We start from the raw sequence: 17234 nt of genomic DNA, 5'->3' as shown, positions 1-17234 counted from the left end.
GGGAGGTGAAACACTCTCATCAATCAAGCCCACAAAAGGGACAGATAATTCCCTGGGGGCAATTCTAGGCTCAAGGAACTCTGTCCTGAATCACTGCAGGTGAACAACTCTGTTCTTTAGAGGAATCCCAAACCCCCAAAGTATTTGCACACGAGTATCATCCACTCAATCCCCTGAAAGTCAAAGCTCGAAGCATATGCTTAGCCGTGTACATCTTATCTTATCTTGTTAAGAGCGAGCTCCCGAGCAACAGATTCATCCTGCCCAGTAAGGCAAATCTCCCATAGAATGCTCATCAGTTCAGACTATTTCCCCAACTCCAGATCCCCTTGTCTACATACCCCCATCAAATTAGATAAGCACGCCATATGTATGCTTAATTATGTAATCTGTCTGGACTATTTACTGTGGAAATAACCCTCTTTTTATAGTGTTGACAACAGTCCTTGTAATTAAACACAGGCTTCATCAAGATCTGAGGTAGATAAACCTCATGCATGGTAGGCCTAGTATTTTTCATGGACTCTGTACCACTATATCTCTCATTTAATCGTAGCCACATAATAAGGATCCAATTGTTCAAATTACCTGATGTGGGGTATTACAGTAGCATGAAAGAAGCCTCCAATTAGTAAATATACAAGATGTTTCTTTTTCGGTGGGGACATTGTATTTGTCTATCTCGATTCTGATTTCAATACCTAAGTAATAAATATCTAGCTGATAAATAAGTGTATGCAATGATATAACTTGATGAGATTTAGGAATCAATGTAATCCATCATATTTGTTTCTTTGCTAGAAACTATAATCCAAATATGAAAAAAAAATCAGTCACTTTCTGTGGAGTTATCAATTCTGGAGATACCATTCAGGACAATTTGTAAGTCAGTCATGAAAGTTATTGATTTGTTTTGTCTGGCATGCCATTGACCAGAGTGCGGGTCTTTATATTGTTTGTTTGCTTTAAATCCTCTTACATTTCCCATTTTCTCAATCACACCATTTTCCTTAGTTTCTTATCCCTATTTCAGCTTCAAGGATGTTGCATTTCTCACTTTTTGTAAAAAAAAAACTCCCATCATAATCCAATGGTTGTCTGGTCAATTTGGGATATTTCATAGTATAAGTATAATATATTTTTTTTCTTTCTAAGCTGAATAGAACAAAATTTTGTACAAAAGAATGCATGCACACGTACTTTACCATGTTGCAGTGTCAAGTATTTTCAAACAGTAGAAGAACCAAAACTGCAATGGCTGTAGATACGTAACAGAACATATAATTTTGTTGAAGTACCATGTTCCTGCTGTCGAGGTGTGACACATGATGGTGAGAGCACACAGTATGAGATGATTAGCATGATGCATAACAAGCCAACGTTTCCAGGGCACATAAATTTGATGTGCTGAAATCAGTAAAGCAAGTTTTCCGGTCCGGTTTGTGACTTTCAAAAAAAAGTAATCAGTAGAAGCTAAAAACAGAAATAATTAATGTTAAGGAAATTAATAGTTATTCATCCTATTTTGTAAAAAGCATAGGTACTTGTTTGTCAAACTCCACTCCATTTATCCTCCTTTTTCTGATCGACTGGTCCCTAGACCACTTCACCAACCCAAGGCATAGCTACGTTGCCAATCCATCCTGTAGACGTTCGACCTTGTTTTCACTGGAATTTGCAACTTCAGCTATCTTATCAGGTACACGTAACCTAATATGATTTCTCCAATCCCTTCTTTGATTACTTCTCTTTTTTTGTGCACTCCTTGAGATTTTGCTAGCTAAATAATGAAAGCTGAACTTCATATCTATTATGGGGAGGTGTTATGAAGCGCGGTAGGGTATCTAACCTTGATGGCAGCCGCGCTTCAGGGGCAGGGGAGGACTCAGGAAAGGAGACTGGGATTAGATCAGTTCTTTCATACAGCAGGGAATGGATTACTCTATTCCATGCTTAATTAGAATGGGTATAAAGAGCTAATACCTAAAGATAGAAAACAACTACACAAAAGCTACAACTAATAATATATTTCCCAGATTTTTGGGGATATCTATAAGCCATATGCCCATGTACAACAGGAGGACTCAAAGTAAAAACAATATACTGGAGGGAGGGCACGAACCAATGAATTCTTGCACAAAAATGAACCAACCTTAGTTGCTGACCTACCCAAGATTTAGTGCATATAAAAATCATAGGTGCGTGACTGACAAGATAAATTGGAGAATTGTAAGCAGCCTTAATTATATCCATGAAGGTATTTTCATAAAATCATTCATCAGATAAGTGGTAGAAACTAGTGGAGCAATAAAATAGTTAATATTTAGTTTTGACAAAATTCTCTCACCTAAAAGAGTTGGAGCAATGAATGCTTACTGTTTGGCTGCACAGAATTCGGTATTTCCATAGGCGACTTGATTTGACCAATATGAACACAGCCTTTGAATTTGACTGTTCCTGCTCAGTTAACACCTGGAGTCACTAGGTCACTGCTTGTAATTATTGTTAATCGATTGCAATTATAAAATAAAGTTCAATTAAATGTCAAGGATTTGTTCACCCAGCACTCACAGGGATTACCATTTCCTCGTGGTAACAATCTTATTAACGTTTAGATTTGAATCCCTGGTCATAAGCATGTTCCTGTTTACATAAAACTTGATGACATGTAATTTGGATGGAGGTTGATCATCGTATGGCAAGCATAATATGCCTTTTGACTGGGAAACAGATCTGCTACCCCCATGTCTCAACAGCATGTATTTGTTTTCAGATGATTAGTTTTCTAGCTCTTGTAGGGATTATTGTTAATCTGTAGGTGTTGGCTTGACATAATGTTCTTGCTAACCATCCTAGTCTCTTAAAACACTAAGATGGATCATTTTTTATTGACTAAGATTGCTGCAAATTAGGTCATCACCCACTCTGAAACTAATTGTTTTTATCCTTATCTGCGAGTTCAGGTGGGGTCATGTTGTGCAACCGCCACATCAATAAGCAAGGACAGTAAACAAAATCAACTTTGTTTGCTAATTCTGAAAATCTCTGCAACAATGACTTATTCCAGTATTCTTGCTTGATACAATTGTTCTTGGAATGATATAGCGACAAAGAGAAAGTCTCAGACATTGATCTTGACAGACAGAAATCAGCAATGGTTTATCCGGTCCAGCTATTTGCTCACCTATGTCTCACACTGATAGCTCTCTGTTTGTTTCCCACGGTGTCGGAAGGCACGTACTCGTTGCTGAGCTGCGGCACCACCAGCAATTCCAGTGATTCCCATGGACGAACATGGTATGGGGACGCTAACTATGGGTTAGAATTTCCTGGCTTTTCAGCCAAGGCGCCATACCAGGACCGTTCACTTCCCTCCCCAGTACCTTATATGACTGCTCGCATTCTCACTTCGAATTTCACATATCCTTTTAATGTTGACCCTGGCCGCATGTTCCTTCGGCTCTACTTCTATCCAACTTCTTATGGTGAGCATTCTGCTGCAGATGCCTTGTTTAGTGTCACTGCAGGGATCCATAGCCTTCTAAATGACTTCAATCCAGCCCAGACTGCTAAGGCCATGGGTCGCACTTACTTCATCCGTGAATACTCCTTGAATGTTACTTCAGGTGATCTTAATGTCACATTTTCCCCATCACCACACCATGCTGGGTCTTATGCGTTTGTGAATGGCATTGAGGTTGTGCCTACTCCTGACATTTTCACGATACCGGTGCCAAGATTTGTGAATGGTGGGAACCCAGATTTAATCCCGATTTCCTCTAGCATAGGCCTTGAAACAATGTACCGTCTTAACGTTGGGGGTGGGACTCTCCCTTGGCAATACGATTCTAGTTTTTACCGCTCATGGGAAGATGACGCCCCCTATATTTATGGATCTTCAAGTGGCGTGACTTTTTTAAAAGACAGCAATCTCACAATCAGTTACCCACTTAGCATGCCGGATTACATAGCACCGGTCTATATCTATCAGACAGCAAGATCTATGGGGACAGATGCACGTATCAACATGAGGTACAATCTTACATGGATTTTGCCTGTCGATGCAGGGTTCTACTACCTTTTGAGGTTCCATTTCTGTGAGATCCAGTATCCAATGACCAAGTTAAACCAGAGGATATTCTTCATATACATCAACAACCAGACAGCAGTGGGGCAGATGGATGTCATTGCTTGGAGCGGAGGAATCGGTATACCAGTTTACACCAACTACGTCGTTGTCACAGTTGGTCATGGTCAGACAGATCTGTGGGTAGCACTCCACCCTGATCTCAGTACCGGTCCAGAATATCATGATGCAATTCTAAATGGCCTGGAAGTCTTCAAGCTACAGGATAACAGCAATAATAATCTTGCTGGTGTCAACCCTACACTCAAGCAACATCGTGATGGGACAGCACCTCATGGTCAAGATAAAACAAATGCTAGAATCCCAGCAATCGTTGGAGGTGGAGCTGCTTCTGGTTTCTTGGCTCTGTTGGTTTCCAGTTTCTGCATTTATGTTATGCACAGGCGGAAGAAAACTAACTACACTGATGGCAAGACCAACGGGAATCCTCCCAACGGAGACAGAGAATTGCTATTGGCCCCCTCACCCTTGAAGGATTTGGAGATTTGCCACCACTTCTCGTTGATGCAAATCCAGGAAGCCACCAACAACTTCGATGAGGCCTTTCTCCTAGGCAAAGGTGGGTTTGGGAATGTATACCACGGTCAGATAACCGGTAAGAAGAAGGTGGCAATCAAGCGTGGTAACCCGCTGTCCCAGCAGGGCATTCAAGAATTTCGGAATGAAATCGAGATGTTGACCAATCTCCAGCATCGCCATTTTGTGTCACTAATTGGCTATTGCGATGAGGAGTCCGAGATGATTTTGCTGTACGATTACATGGCCAATGGGACACTTCAGGAGCACCTGTACAACACCAACAAACCTCCATTGCCATGGGAGCACCGCCTTGTCATATGCATTGGAGCCGCACTGGGGCTGCACTACCTGCACACCGGTGCGAAACAAGCCATCATCCACCGTGATGTGAAGAGTACTAACATTCTGTTAGATGACAAGTGGGTGGCAAAGGTTTTGGACTTTGGGTTGTCTAAGGCTAGTAAAGACGTGGACAATACCCACGTGAGCACTGTTGTGAAAGGCACCTTTGGATATCTAGATCCTGAGTACTTCCGGCGGCAGCGACTCACCAACAAATCAGATGTGTACTCCTTTGGGGTTGTTTTGTTTGAGGTGCTGTGTGCACGTCCAGTAATAGACCCTGAGCTTCCCGAGGAGCAAGTGGTCTTGCGTGAGTGGGCGCTGTCTTGCCAGAGAAAAGGTGTGCTCAGTGATATCATCGACCCCTATCTTATGGGTAAGATCACCCCCCAGTGCTTCAGAAAATTTGCAGAGACTGCAGAGCAATGTGTTGCTGAACATAGCGTGGATAGGCCATCTATGGGTGATGTTCTGTGGAACCTCCAAGTCGCACTACAGCTGCAGGAGGAGGACTGCAATATCTCTGAGGAGCCACCATTGTTGAACATGTCATCACTCATGGCCCCCAGGCTGCGACCATCTTCAGGTTCAACAATGAGCATCTCAGGACAGAAAGCTGTATTCTCAGAGATCATGCATCCAGATGGCCGATAAGACGGAACTCCTGCACGTTCGGGACATTTAGTTATGATCTGCTAATTTTGTAAAGCTGGTAGATTAAGATTTACAGGTGGATTTGCTCCTTATGTACTAGCGGGTCTGCTGTTTAGCAGTTTCATATATCTGTCTGCGCAACTGTACATTCTCATTACCTAATTGATCATACTGTAAGTTGTTGAGCTGATATATGTACTATGATGTAGCTCAATCTTTCCATATTTTGTGCCCAGACATACATGAAAGTATCAGGCCACATCAAAGATCTCCCTTTCTTAATAGATAACTATAGAAAATTGTCTCCAGGAAGAGTTCAACACAAAAGAAAGTAAAGTGAGCAGGTTCTTAAAATTAGAAGCTGAGACATCAGTGAACTCATTTATAGGAGCTGATGCCTTTATGTATCCAACATTTTATATCCAAGAACAGAGTCTGATACCCTAGCAGCTGCACAAGGGATACAGACATTTTGCCACGGCAGCTAATTGTTCAAGAGTACTCACATGTCATCCAACTCTAACACACCGTAAACATACAACACAGCAGCATTGCACATTTGAAAGCTATATTATATTCCTTGCCCATTTGAAAGCTATATTATAATTCCTTGCACATTTCAAAGCACCTATGCTAGCACATATTTGAATGGATAATGCGGTCCAGCAAGGTCAATGTTGTATAGGCGAACCAAAACAATATGTCAATATAGAATTAAGCTAACCTGACACAAAATGGTCAAAGACTATTATTAAAGTAAGTTGAATATAAATAAATATTGAGCGAAGGGGAAGATTCTTGCCTGTTGACAACCAGTCAAAAGAAACCAATGACAGAAGGTGCAGAAACTAGAATATTGTCCTGAGTTTTAGATCCTCCCAACTCAAAGTGAATTCTTCCCCCTCCCTAGAAAACAGAGCATGTATATTTATCTGTCAGAAATAAGCAGCAAAAAGGGAAGAAAATTACATCTCGAATAAGAATTCTTACTTGGTGGGGTTACATACCATTAGACATGGTAGTTTCATACAAAGTGCAGGTCCAAAACTTTGCATCTGCAGGTACCTCTGTATTTGTACAGCCATCTGGCCGGCACAGGTAAAAATGATTGTCCACAATAGAGAATATCCTGGGGCGATAAATATGTCGATGTCACTCCTATATATCCACTCACAATACTGGTTAATCTTTGTCCACGCTTGGTATCATTGAGGCAGGCAGAAGAATAGGGATCTGGCAATGTGAGTCCCCTCTATTCAAAATGCTTCAAGTACAACACAGAGGCCATGAACTGCACAGGAACACCGCCTTACCGCTGCTTCTCCCTCCCGGGTCTGCCGGCAGCGCCGCCTTGTGCCTCCGGCGTCTGCGCTTGGGCCATTGCCGCAAAACAGAGACGGCGCAGCACCACCTGCCCAGAACTGGCCGGGGCATACCGAGAGGAAGAGGAAGATCTCCGCTCCGCTCCGGTCCTGTGGAGTCCAGTAGGGATGGCGTGTGGGTGGCGCTGCGGCGGCGGCGGCGGAGGATACAGTAGAAAAGAGTGAGGAGACCAGAGGGGAGATGTTTTTTTTTTGAGACATACCAGAGGGGAGATGTGTGTGGCCGTGCAGGAAATGAGGTCGACTTCCGAGGCACTGACGACGTGGGCCCGCGGTCCACGGACCAGGCGCAGTCGGGTAAAGCCAACTAACAGGCCCCACCCCGACCCACCCCTGCCTGCCCTTTTCTTCTTCCGGTATAAATTTCTCACCAACAGTAGTTGCCATCCATATGTCCTTTTGGACATTTTTTGAACGGATAGAGACAGTTCAAAACCATGGTGATGCTTCTTACTAGTAGTTCTTACTCCATCTTGGCCAAATCATAGTGCATAGTATAATTTATTTTTATTCAAGTTAAACTTTGTAAATTTTGAACCATTTTCTAAACAAAATAGGACCATTATAACAACGATTTTTATATATATCAACCTAGTGGTATTATTTTGTATTGTCAAGTAGATACATTTTTGTAAGTTTGGCCAAAGTTCACAAATTTTTCTAATTGGTGTCGGGAGGGAGGGAAGTTGACTACAGAGACACTGAAACACGGCCTGCGTTCCATGGACGCGACATGGGCTGGTCGAGCCAACTTGACAGACGAAACCCCACCCTACCCCACATGTTGGATGGAATCTCAAGACTTTCTTCTTCGCCGAAAAGCTTCGCATGAGCTTCTCGCAAATACCAGTAATTGCCATCCAAATGTAATATCTTGTTGAAACAAAAACTAATGGATGCATAGTGATGATGCTTCGTATAACACTATCAAGTACTCGCTCCGTCCCAACATAGTTTGATCAAGTTTATGAAAAAATTGTATTAATATCTACAATCAAATTATATCAAGTCAAATTCTTACATTTTTGTTGACATCCTTGGAGGCACAATTTTGGAGACTAGGCACGTGTGCCGTTCCCAACTCTGATTTTCTTGTAGGGGTCTCACCGGCCTCGGGTGTGACCAATGATCGAGTGTCGTTGGCTTGGTCTTATTGTTCTTCGTGCGCTAGGTGGCTTGTTTCACTTTGGGTTCCGGCTTCTCTCTCTGACGGCGGGTTTGTGGGGGGTCTGCTTAGCTTTGCTTGTCGGATTTGTTTGGCGCCACCCTAGACCTAGCTAGTCTATCTAGGTAGTAGGATGTCATTTCTTTACCTTTGCCAAGGCATCAGAGATAAAACGTGGCTGCTCTTGTATGATCCGTAGTGACATATTTAGGGAGCGTTTGGTTCCTCTCCGCTCTCTTAACTCTGCTCCCAGAGCGGACCTCACTTTAACAGAGCTGCGAAGACCGAGCTCCATCAACTCCACGGAGTGGAGGAACAGGGAGATTACGAACGGGGCCTTACATGGTACCTTAGAGCATTTCTAGTCGATCCCTCAAAACTACTTAGAGAAGTAAAAATTCGGTTTCAAAGGCTAAACCGGATCCCTTATCGTATACTCGCCCATGCCTTGTTTTGAGGAAAAATTGATCGCTTCAAAGGCGCGCCCGGACTTCTCCTTGTCGTCTGCGCATCTGCCCCGACTCCTCCCCCGTCCTGTCGCTACAGGAGCTCGTCGGAGCAGGCCAACTACCTCTCGCTCACCTCTTGTCCCGCTCCTTCCAAGTATAGCCTAGATAGGTCCTCCGCCAAACGCAGTTAGGCAAGTTGGAGGCTCCGTCCCGGCCTATCTGCGCCGTCCGCAGACGAGTTGATAGTTGATCGATCGCACCGCTCAATGAAGCAAGCCAACCGCAGACCACTCTGTGCGTGCCACACCACCTCTTACGACTACCACCACCCACAGCATGATGTGTCACCACTCACCACCTCTCTGCCTACCCGGTGATGCCACTGCCAGGGCTCAGACACCGCCCTCTACCTCCCCGACGAGGCTCCCCCGCCTCCTACAGGTTGAGGAAGAATGTGAGCGCGTCGAAGGTATGTACCTTTTATTTGCATCAGCAATAGCTCTATGATTTGGGATTCACGCAGAAATCTTGCTCCAAATCACCTGATTTATATTGCACTTGGTGTTTATGTATTTTCGCACCAATGCTATTTATAGTTCATTTTGCAATCACAACGGGTATAGTTAGGCGGATACCATACAGAGATGCAACACAATTGTTTCACGGGCATCCAGTGCCAATATATAGATGTACATGGAGATGATCACGTCCAAGACTAAACCCTAACAAGATGGACGGAGATTAGAGTACATGTATGTACGTGTACATAGGGCGCTCAACACGTACGATCCCCGTCGCCGTTGCACAGCCACTGAAGCAGGTTGGCGGCATGCGGATCCATTGAAAGCTTCTTGTTTCCGCCAGCCATCGCTCGGTCTGCTGTCGAGCGAGTTCTTCTTGGTGGTGCCGAGGCGGCTCGGCTCGGCTCGCGACGTATATGTTCAGAGTCGGAAATCGATTCTTTCCTTGCTCGAAAACGGACTGATGATTTGATTGCGCTAGGCCCGCAGTCTCACTTCCTGCTTTCTTTTAACCTCGTTGGGCTGGTCCAGACTTTTTTCACTATTATAGAACTCTATTGTGGTTTTAAGGGGTTCATAACTATGGCATTTCCTATTTGGCGCTGCAGGCGCCGGTTATAGCTGTTTTCGCAAACCGGCGCCTGCAGCGGCGCTACCTGGGCTCGGCCCAATTTCCATTACTCCTGTTCTTTAATCTCTATATAAGACTGCAAAAAAGCGGTGCAGCTAGGATTCGAACCAGCGTCACGCGGTTATCACGTATCGACCTATATCAACTCGACCACTTCACCAGATGTGGTAGCATACATGTTTTTGTCAATTTATTTGTTCTTCTTTTTCCTTTTCCTTTTCCTTTTGCTTTTTCTCTCTGTCCTTTTTTACTTTCTTTTTTGGAAATTCGTAATTGTTTTCTTCAAATAGATGGACTTCTTCTGTATATCCATGAACTGAATTTTTTGAAATTCGTGAACTTTTTTCAAATTGATGAACCATTTTCAGAATAGGGTAACTTATTTTTCAAATTTTATGAATTTTTTACAATTTTCTAAAGTTTTTCTTAAAATTGATGAACTTTTTCTCAAAATCGATGAACTTTTTTCAATTCACATGAACTTGTTTTCAAATCGATGAACTTTTTTCAATTTAGGTGAACTTTTTTCAAATTCGATGAACTATTTTCAAAATCAATAAACTTCTTTTGAATCCGTAAACTGTTTTTGAATAAATGTACTTTTTTGAGTTGGTGAACTAATTTTTGAATAGGCGAACTTTTTTTGCATGCTCATGAACTCCATCTGTAATATGTGAAGATATTTTCAAATAATTGGAAAATATAAATGCTACAGTGCAATGCACAATAAATAACGCGTCTACATTTATATTCTTTAATGCTTTCGCGCTGTTAATAGGCAATAGGAGTGAGCTCGTTTAGCGGCTAGCCTGCCCGTGTGGAAGCGCGAGGTAGCGAGATCAAATCCCAGTCGGGATGTATTTTTGCCGGTCATTTTTCGCGTTGGTTGTTGCGCGATCATGGGCCGGCCCATCCAGCGGCTGCTGCGGACGCCACTTCTCTTGCGGGGCGCTGAAGGCGCGGCATAGGAGCTCCCCATAACTATTGGGTTTGTGCAACTGAAAACCATGCTTAAACTTAGTGAGAAAGAAGTAGTTTTAACGAATTATATGTTGCCCATACATCAAATGTGCTCATTGTCATATTTCCAGATGGAATAAATCACTAGTAGAAAAAGGGCCTTTTGTCCCTGTTCGTAAGGGCCTTTTGTCTCGGTTTTGGAACCGGGACTAAAATGTCGTTACTAATGCCCTTGGCCTTTAGTCCCGGTTATTACATGAACCGGGACAGATGGGCCTCCACGTGGCCGGTGCGGCGAGCCCAAGCAGGAGGCCCTTTGGTCCCGGTTGGTGGCACCAACCGGGACCAATAGGCATCCACGCGTTAGCATTTCAGGGGCTGGATTTTTTTTGAAAAGGGGGGGGGGGGTTAGGGGGTTTATGGGGTTAATTTAGGGGTTTCATATATTATGTTAGCTAGCTAATTAATAGAGAGAAATGTCCTCTCTTATCTCCATGCTTGGTCGACACTACGTACTATACGTATAGAGAGGACTAGACACGCTAGCTAGTAAGCAAATGAAGGAAACAGAAGATCGTCATGAACATATGCATACAGAGAGAAGTGATATCGACCACCTCTCCTTCTCTGAGAGATTGGTCGAACAACAAGTCATTTTTCGCGTTGGTTGTTGCGCGATCATGGGACCGGCCCATCCAGCGGCTGCTGCGGACGTCACTTCTCTTGCGGGGCGCTGAAGGCGCGGCATAGGAGCTCCCCATAACTATTGGGTTTGTGCAACTGAAAACCATGCTTAAACTTAGTGAGAAAGAAGTAGTTTTAACGAATTATATGTTGCCCATACATCAAATGTGCTCATTGTCATATTTCCAGATGGAATAAATCACTAGTAGAAAAAGGGCCTTTTGTCCCTGTTCGTAAGGGCCTTTTGTCTCGGTTTTGGAACCGGGACTAAAATGTCGTTACTAATGCCCTTGGCCTTTAGTCCCGGTTATTACATGAACCGGGACAGATGGGCCTCCACGTGGCCGGTGCGGCGAGCCCAAGCAGGAGGCCCTTTGGTCCCGGTTGGTGGCACCAACCGGGACCAATAGGCATCCACGCGTTAGCATTTCAGGGGCTGGATTTTTTTTGAAAAGGGGGGGGGGGTTAGGGGGTTTATGGGGTTAATTTAGGGGTTTCATATATTATGTTAGCTAGCTAATTAATAGAGAGAAATGTCCTCTCTTATCTCCATGCTTGGTCGACACTACGTACTATACGTATAGAGAGGACTAGACACGCTAGCTAGTAAGCAAATGAAGGAAACAGAAGATCGTCATGGACATATGCATACAGAGAGAAGTGATATCGACCACCTCTCCTTCTCTGAGAGATTGGTCGAACAACAAGTTCTCGTATATCTATCCGACGCTACTGGCTACATATATACAATGCCGTCAATTCCTCTTGAATTCCTCGCATATGATCTGGTGGTAGGAGTTCATCCCGCATCCGAAATATCTAATTTAAAGAAGGGGGTCAATACATATATATGAATAAATGAAACTGAACACAAATGATGGTAATAAAATAAAATTGTGAATATTATTATTTACGCACTTCATATTGTTTGTCAGAGTAGCCCCGCTCACAGGTCGTGTGGCGGATGGACTCGCAAATGTAGTATCCACAGCAATCATTCTCTTGTTCCTGCCACAACCACTTTACAAGAAATAGAGGTCAATCAAACTGATAATTAGCAAGCATGCCACTACTAGAAAAAGGGCTATAGATAGGATTGACACTAATGACGCACCAGACAAGTGGTGCGCCATTAGTATATACTAATGGCGCACCACCTTCTAATGCGTCATTAGTGTTGAAACTACTAATGGCGCACCTGGCCCATGGTGCGCCATTAGTATCAAATTTTTTTTGAACTAGTGCACCTGTCCAAACATACTAATGGCGCATCCATAGGAAGTGCGCCATTACTAGTTGTAACTAGTAATGGCGCACCTGTCAGAAAGTGCGCCACTAATGTTGTTTTTTTATTATTATTTTTATTCCTTTTTTTGCAAAACTACTAATGGTGCACTCACCCGCGGTGCGCCATTACTAGTTTAAACTAGTAATGGCGCACCGTGGGGGAGTGCGCCATTAGTATGTTTTTTTGCAAAACTACTAATGGCGCACCACCAGGGGGTGCGCCATTAGTAACCTAGATTACTAATGGCGCATTTGTGGTTGGTGCGCCATTCGTAAGTGGGCAGCAACAAGATATTTTGGACAACCTCTCCTCCCACACTCACTTTCTCCCCACTTCATTCTCTCCGCCTCCTCCTTGTCTCGGGTGCCTCCTCTTTTTCACCTCATTTCCACCATAGATTCATTCAAATTAAGTGGTTAAGTTACCTTGTTTTGATAGGTAAGTAAGGGGGGAAGCTATATTTATGTTGTTCTCCCTACAACAATGTGCACATGCACTTTTTATGGCCTAGCTAGATCTATGTATGTTCGTGGTGTTGCATATGTTTGTGGTGTTGCATATGTGTTTGTGTTTGGAGGTGTACCGGTATTTGAAATGCGATAGTTGCCAATATTTTGCCCGAATGTTGATTCATTTCCGTTTCGGCGAGAATTTTGGCATTAAGCATTCTTTTTGGTCCTATTTTTAGGGAAAGTCATGCCAAATTTTTTCTTGGTTCTAAAATATCGTTTTGCTCTACCCCGCAGGCGACCATGGTCCGCGCGATGATCGAAGGCATCGTGAATAGGTTTTTAAGGTCCGCGAAGGCCAAGATGCTTCAAAAGAACGAGATGGAGATAAGATGTCCGTGTCGAAAATGCAAGCTGAAGAGCCTTATTGCGGACCCGCATTCCGGGCAGGTGCGGGACCACCTGCTCTTGCGTGGTTTCATGGATGGCTATCGGTGGCAAGGTGATGAAGATGACTACAAAGTCTTCCATGGGGGCCGGGCAAGAAATGAGGAAGGGCAGCAAGACAACAACCGCGGCTCGGGCGGGCGAGAAGACGAAGAATCCCCAGGAGATGATCACGACGGTGATGCTGTACACAGTCATCATGTAGAAGATGCAGGACATGATGATGATGCCGGCGGAGCAGACGACGCTAGACCATCGATGGGATGGGTGCAGGACCCTCATATTCAAGAGCTGCTTCTCAAGCAGACGGATAACGCAAGAGCTGCCGCCCGAGAGAAAGCCAAGATGGATCAACTAGAGTTAGACGCGGTTACTCCATTGTATGAAGGATGCAGGATCGAGGATCCCCGCCTGAAAGTAACGCTCATGGCTCTGGAGATGAAGGTAAAACACAAAATGACCGACGCATGCTTCGACGAGAACATGTCATTTTGGCACGAACGTCTTCCCAAGAGGAACAAGTGCCCGACTAGTTTGGAGGAGGCGAAGAAAATCGTGTGTCCTCTGGATTTACCGCACGTGAAATACCATGTGTGCATGAACAATTGCATCATTTATCGGGACGAGCACGCGGAGTCTACCATATGTCCGGTGTGCGGTGTCACTCGATACAAGAAGAGGAAGAAAGCTCCTTGAAAAGTGGTGTGGTACTTTCCGATCACTCCTCGTCTGCAGCGGTATTTCGCGGACCCTAAGGTAGCAAAGCTCCTGCGTTGGCACGCGGATAGGGAGGAGAAGAAGCGAGAAGATGACGCAAATGATCCGGAGATAGATAAAAAAGACAAGATGCTGAGTCACCCTAAGGATGCGAGCCAGTGGCAAGCGTTGAACTTCGAATACCCAGAATTTGGGAACGATCCAAGGAACATCGTGCTGGGCGCGAGCACCGATGGAGTCAATCCGTTTGGCAGCCAGAGAAGCACACATAGCACCTGGCCTGTGTTTGTGTGGATGTACAACCTTCCCCCCTGGTTGTGCATGAAGAGGAAGTACATTCACATGAGTATGCTAATTGAAGGGCCGAAACAACCAGGGAACGACATCAATCTGTATCTGGGGCTGCTGAAAGAGGAGCTTGACACGCTGTGGAAAACGCCAGCCAATACGTGGGACGCCGCAGAGAAATAATATTTCCCTATGAGAGCCGCGCTGCTCACGACGGTGCACGACTATCTCGGTTACGGATATCTTGCGGGGCAGGTAGTCCATGGATTTTCTGGATGCGTAAGGTGCATGGATGACACAACGTATCGCCAGCTAGATAGAGATCCCGGGTCTTCGAAAACCGTGTTCATGGGACATCGAAGGTGGCTTCGCGACGATGACCCGTGGAGGAAACGCAAGGATCTGTTCGATGGTGAAACCGAACCCCGAAAACGCCCGTGTACGAGGAGCGGCGAGGAAATAGACAAGCTGTTGAAAAATTGGAAAGACTGCCCACTGCCGGGAAAGAAGCAAAAGGTGCCAGAGCCGGGAAAGAAGCGAAAGGCACCAGAGCCGCTACTGAAGGTATGGAAAACGAGGTCTGTTTTCTGGGACTTGCCGTACTGGAAGATCCACCGTGTGCCTCACAGCCTTGATGTCATGCATATCACGAAGAACGTGTGCGAGAGTCTGCTTGGTACCCTGCTCAACATGCTAGAGAGGACGAAAGATGGGCCGAAAGCAAGGGCAGACTTGAAATCAATGGGCATCAGGCAGGAGCTTCACGCTATATATGATGATGATGATGAGGCGAAGCAGGACACAGAAAGTCGTCGCAAAGGCAAAAAGACCAAGAAGACCGGAAATGACTACCCTCCCGCGTGCTTCACTCTAAGTCAGGAGGAGATCGAGCAGTTTTTCACCAGCCTCCTAGGAGTAAAACTTCCTTACGGTTACGCGGGGAAGATAAGCAGATACCTAGACCCAGCCAAGCAGAAGTTCAGCGGGATGAAGTCTCACGACTGTCACGTGCTGATGACGCAGATACTTCCAGTTGCAATCCGTGGGATCATGAACGCGCACGTCCGTGAAACGCTATTTGGCCTATGCAACTTCTTCGACGTCATCTCTCGAAAGTCGATTGGCGTGAGGCAACTCAGAAGGCTACAGGAAGAGATCGTGGTGATACTATGCGAGCTTGAGATGTACTTCCCGCCCGCATTCTTCGACGTTATGGTGCATCTGCTGGTCCATATAGTGGAGGATATCATCCAACTCGGGCCGACGTTCCTGCACAGCATGATGCCGTTCGAAAGGATGAATGGTGTCATCAAAGGATACATTCGCAACATGTCACGTCCAGAGGGAAGCATAGCCAGGGGCTTTCTGATCGAAGAGTGCATCTCCTACTGCATGAATTATCTAGGCATCGAGAACCCCGTTGGTCTGCCCGTCAATAGGCACCTCGGCAGGCTTGCTGTATGGGGTCACCGTGAGGGTCGCCGCGAAATGCATGTCGACTTCGAGGGTCGACTCGCCGACTTTGAAAGAGCAAACCTAGTCGCGCTACAACACATAGACGTGGTCGATCCTTGGGTGGTAGAGCACAAAACCTTTATTAAGAAGACGTACAATGACCGAGGCCAACAGAGGACGGACGGAGATATACTCAAAGAGCACAACTCATGTTTCACGCGTTGGTTCAAGTAGAAGCTTCTGTCGTACCCTTTACATGAGGATTCTTCCGTGGAAGAACAACTCATATTCGCCTTGTCACAGGGCGCCGAGCACAACCTGATGACCTATGAGGCGTACGATATCAACGGCTACACATTCTACACCGAGGCCAAGGACATGAAGAGCGATGGTTATCAGAACTCCTAGGTAACGATGGAATCCTACACCGGTAACGACAAGGACAGATACTACGGAAGGATCGAGGAGATCTGGGAGCTGAGCTACGCTGGAGAGAAGGTCCCGATGTTTCGTGTCAGATGGGCCAAAAGCGTCCTAAAAGAAGACCGGTATTTCACCACCATGGTTATACCCGAAGCCAAATCCAAGACCGCGGGCGCAAACGTCACCGCGAAAAATGAGCCATGGATACTGGCTTCCCAAGTAGACCAATGCTTCTTCATTACCGACCCGTCAAAGCCCAGTCGTGTTGTCGTGAGGAGAGGCAAAAGGAAGATCATCGGAATGGATGGAGTAGCCAATGAGCAAGACTTCGACAAGTACGGCGACCCGAGGATCGAACATGACGACGATCATGAAGTAGCAGCATACACCACAAGAAGAAGCAGGACCACCCTACCTAAAGGACGTCCGTTCCACAGAAGAACTCCATTTGCGAAAAAGAAGGGCAAGAAGATTGTATTTAATTAAATCATAGCCTTCATTTCTCGATTGTATTTCATGGGCACTTTTTGAACTATCATGAATATTTTTAAATTTCATGGACACTCGATCTCGATCCCCCTCCATCTCGATCGCTATCCCACCTCGCCAGATCCGGTCCCACTCACCGCCGAGCACCCCCCCTCCCGGTCCACCGGCCGCCGCCGCCGACCCCCCGCACCCTCAATTCCCCTACTCAACCGCCGCCGCCGACC

At 45.2% G+C, this 17234-nt stretch overlaps 1 protein-coding gene across 1 annotated transcript; it reads left to right on the top strand.

The window, feature by feature from the left end:
- The first annotated feature begins 1549 nt into the window (after window positions 1-1549).
- LOC119278779 (receptor-like protein kinase FERONIA) lies at window positions 1550-5944 on the top strand. The gene is made up of 2 exons (XM_037560127.1): window positions 1550-1699; window positions 2964-5944. Exon 2 carries the CDS (start codon window positions 3155-3157, stop codon window positions 5660-5662), a length of 2508 nt encoding a protein of 835 aa, XP_037416024.1. The 5' UTR covers window positions 1550-1699; window positions 2964-3154; the 3' UTR covers window positions 5663-5944.
- The last annotated feature ends 11290 nt before the right edge of the window (window positions 5945-17234 follow it).

This window comes from Triticum dicoccoides, chromosome 3B (assembly GCF_002162155.2).
Source record: "Triticum dicoccoides isolate Atlit2015 ecotype Zavitan chromosome 3B, WEW_v2.0, whole genome shotgun sequence".
NCBI classification, from domain to species: domain Eukaryota; kingdom Viridiplantae; phylum Streptophyta; class Magnoliopsida; order Poales; family Poaceae; genus Triticum; species Triticum dicoccoides.
The sequence above is the reverse complement of the archived record's forward strand: the minus strand, read 5'-3'. Positions and strand labels throughout refer to the sequence as shown.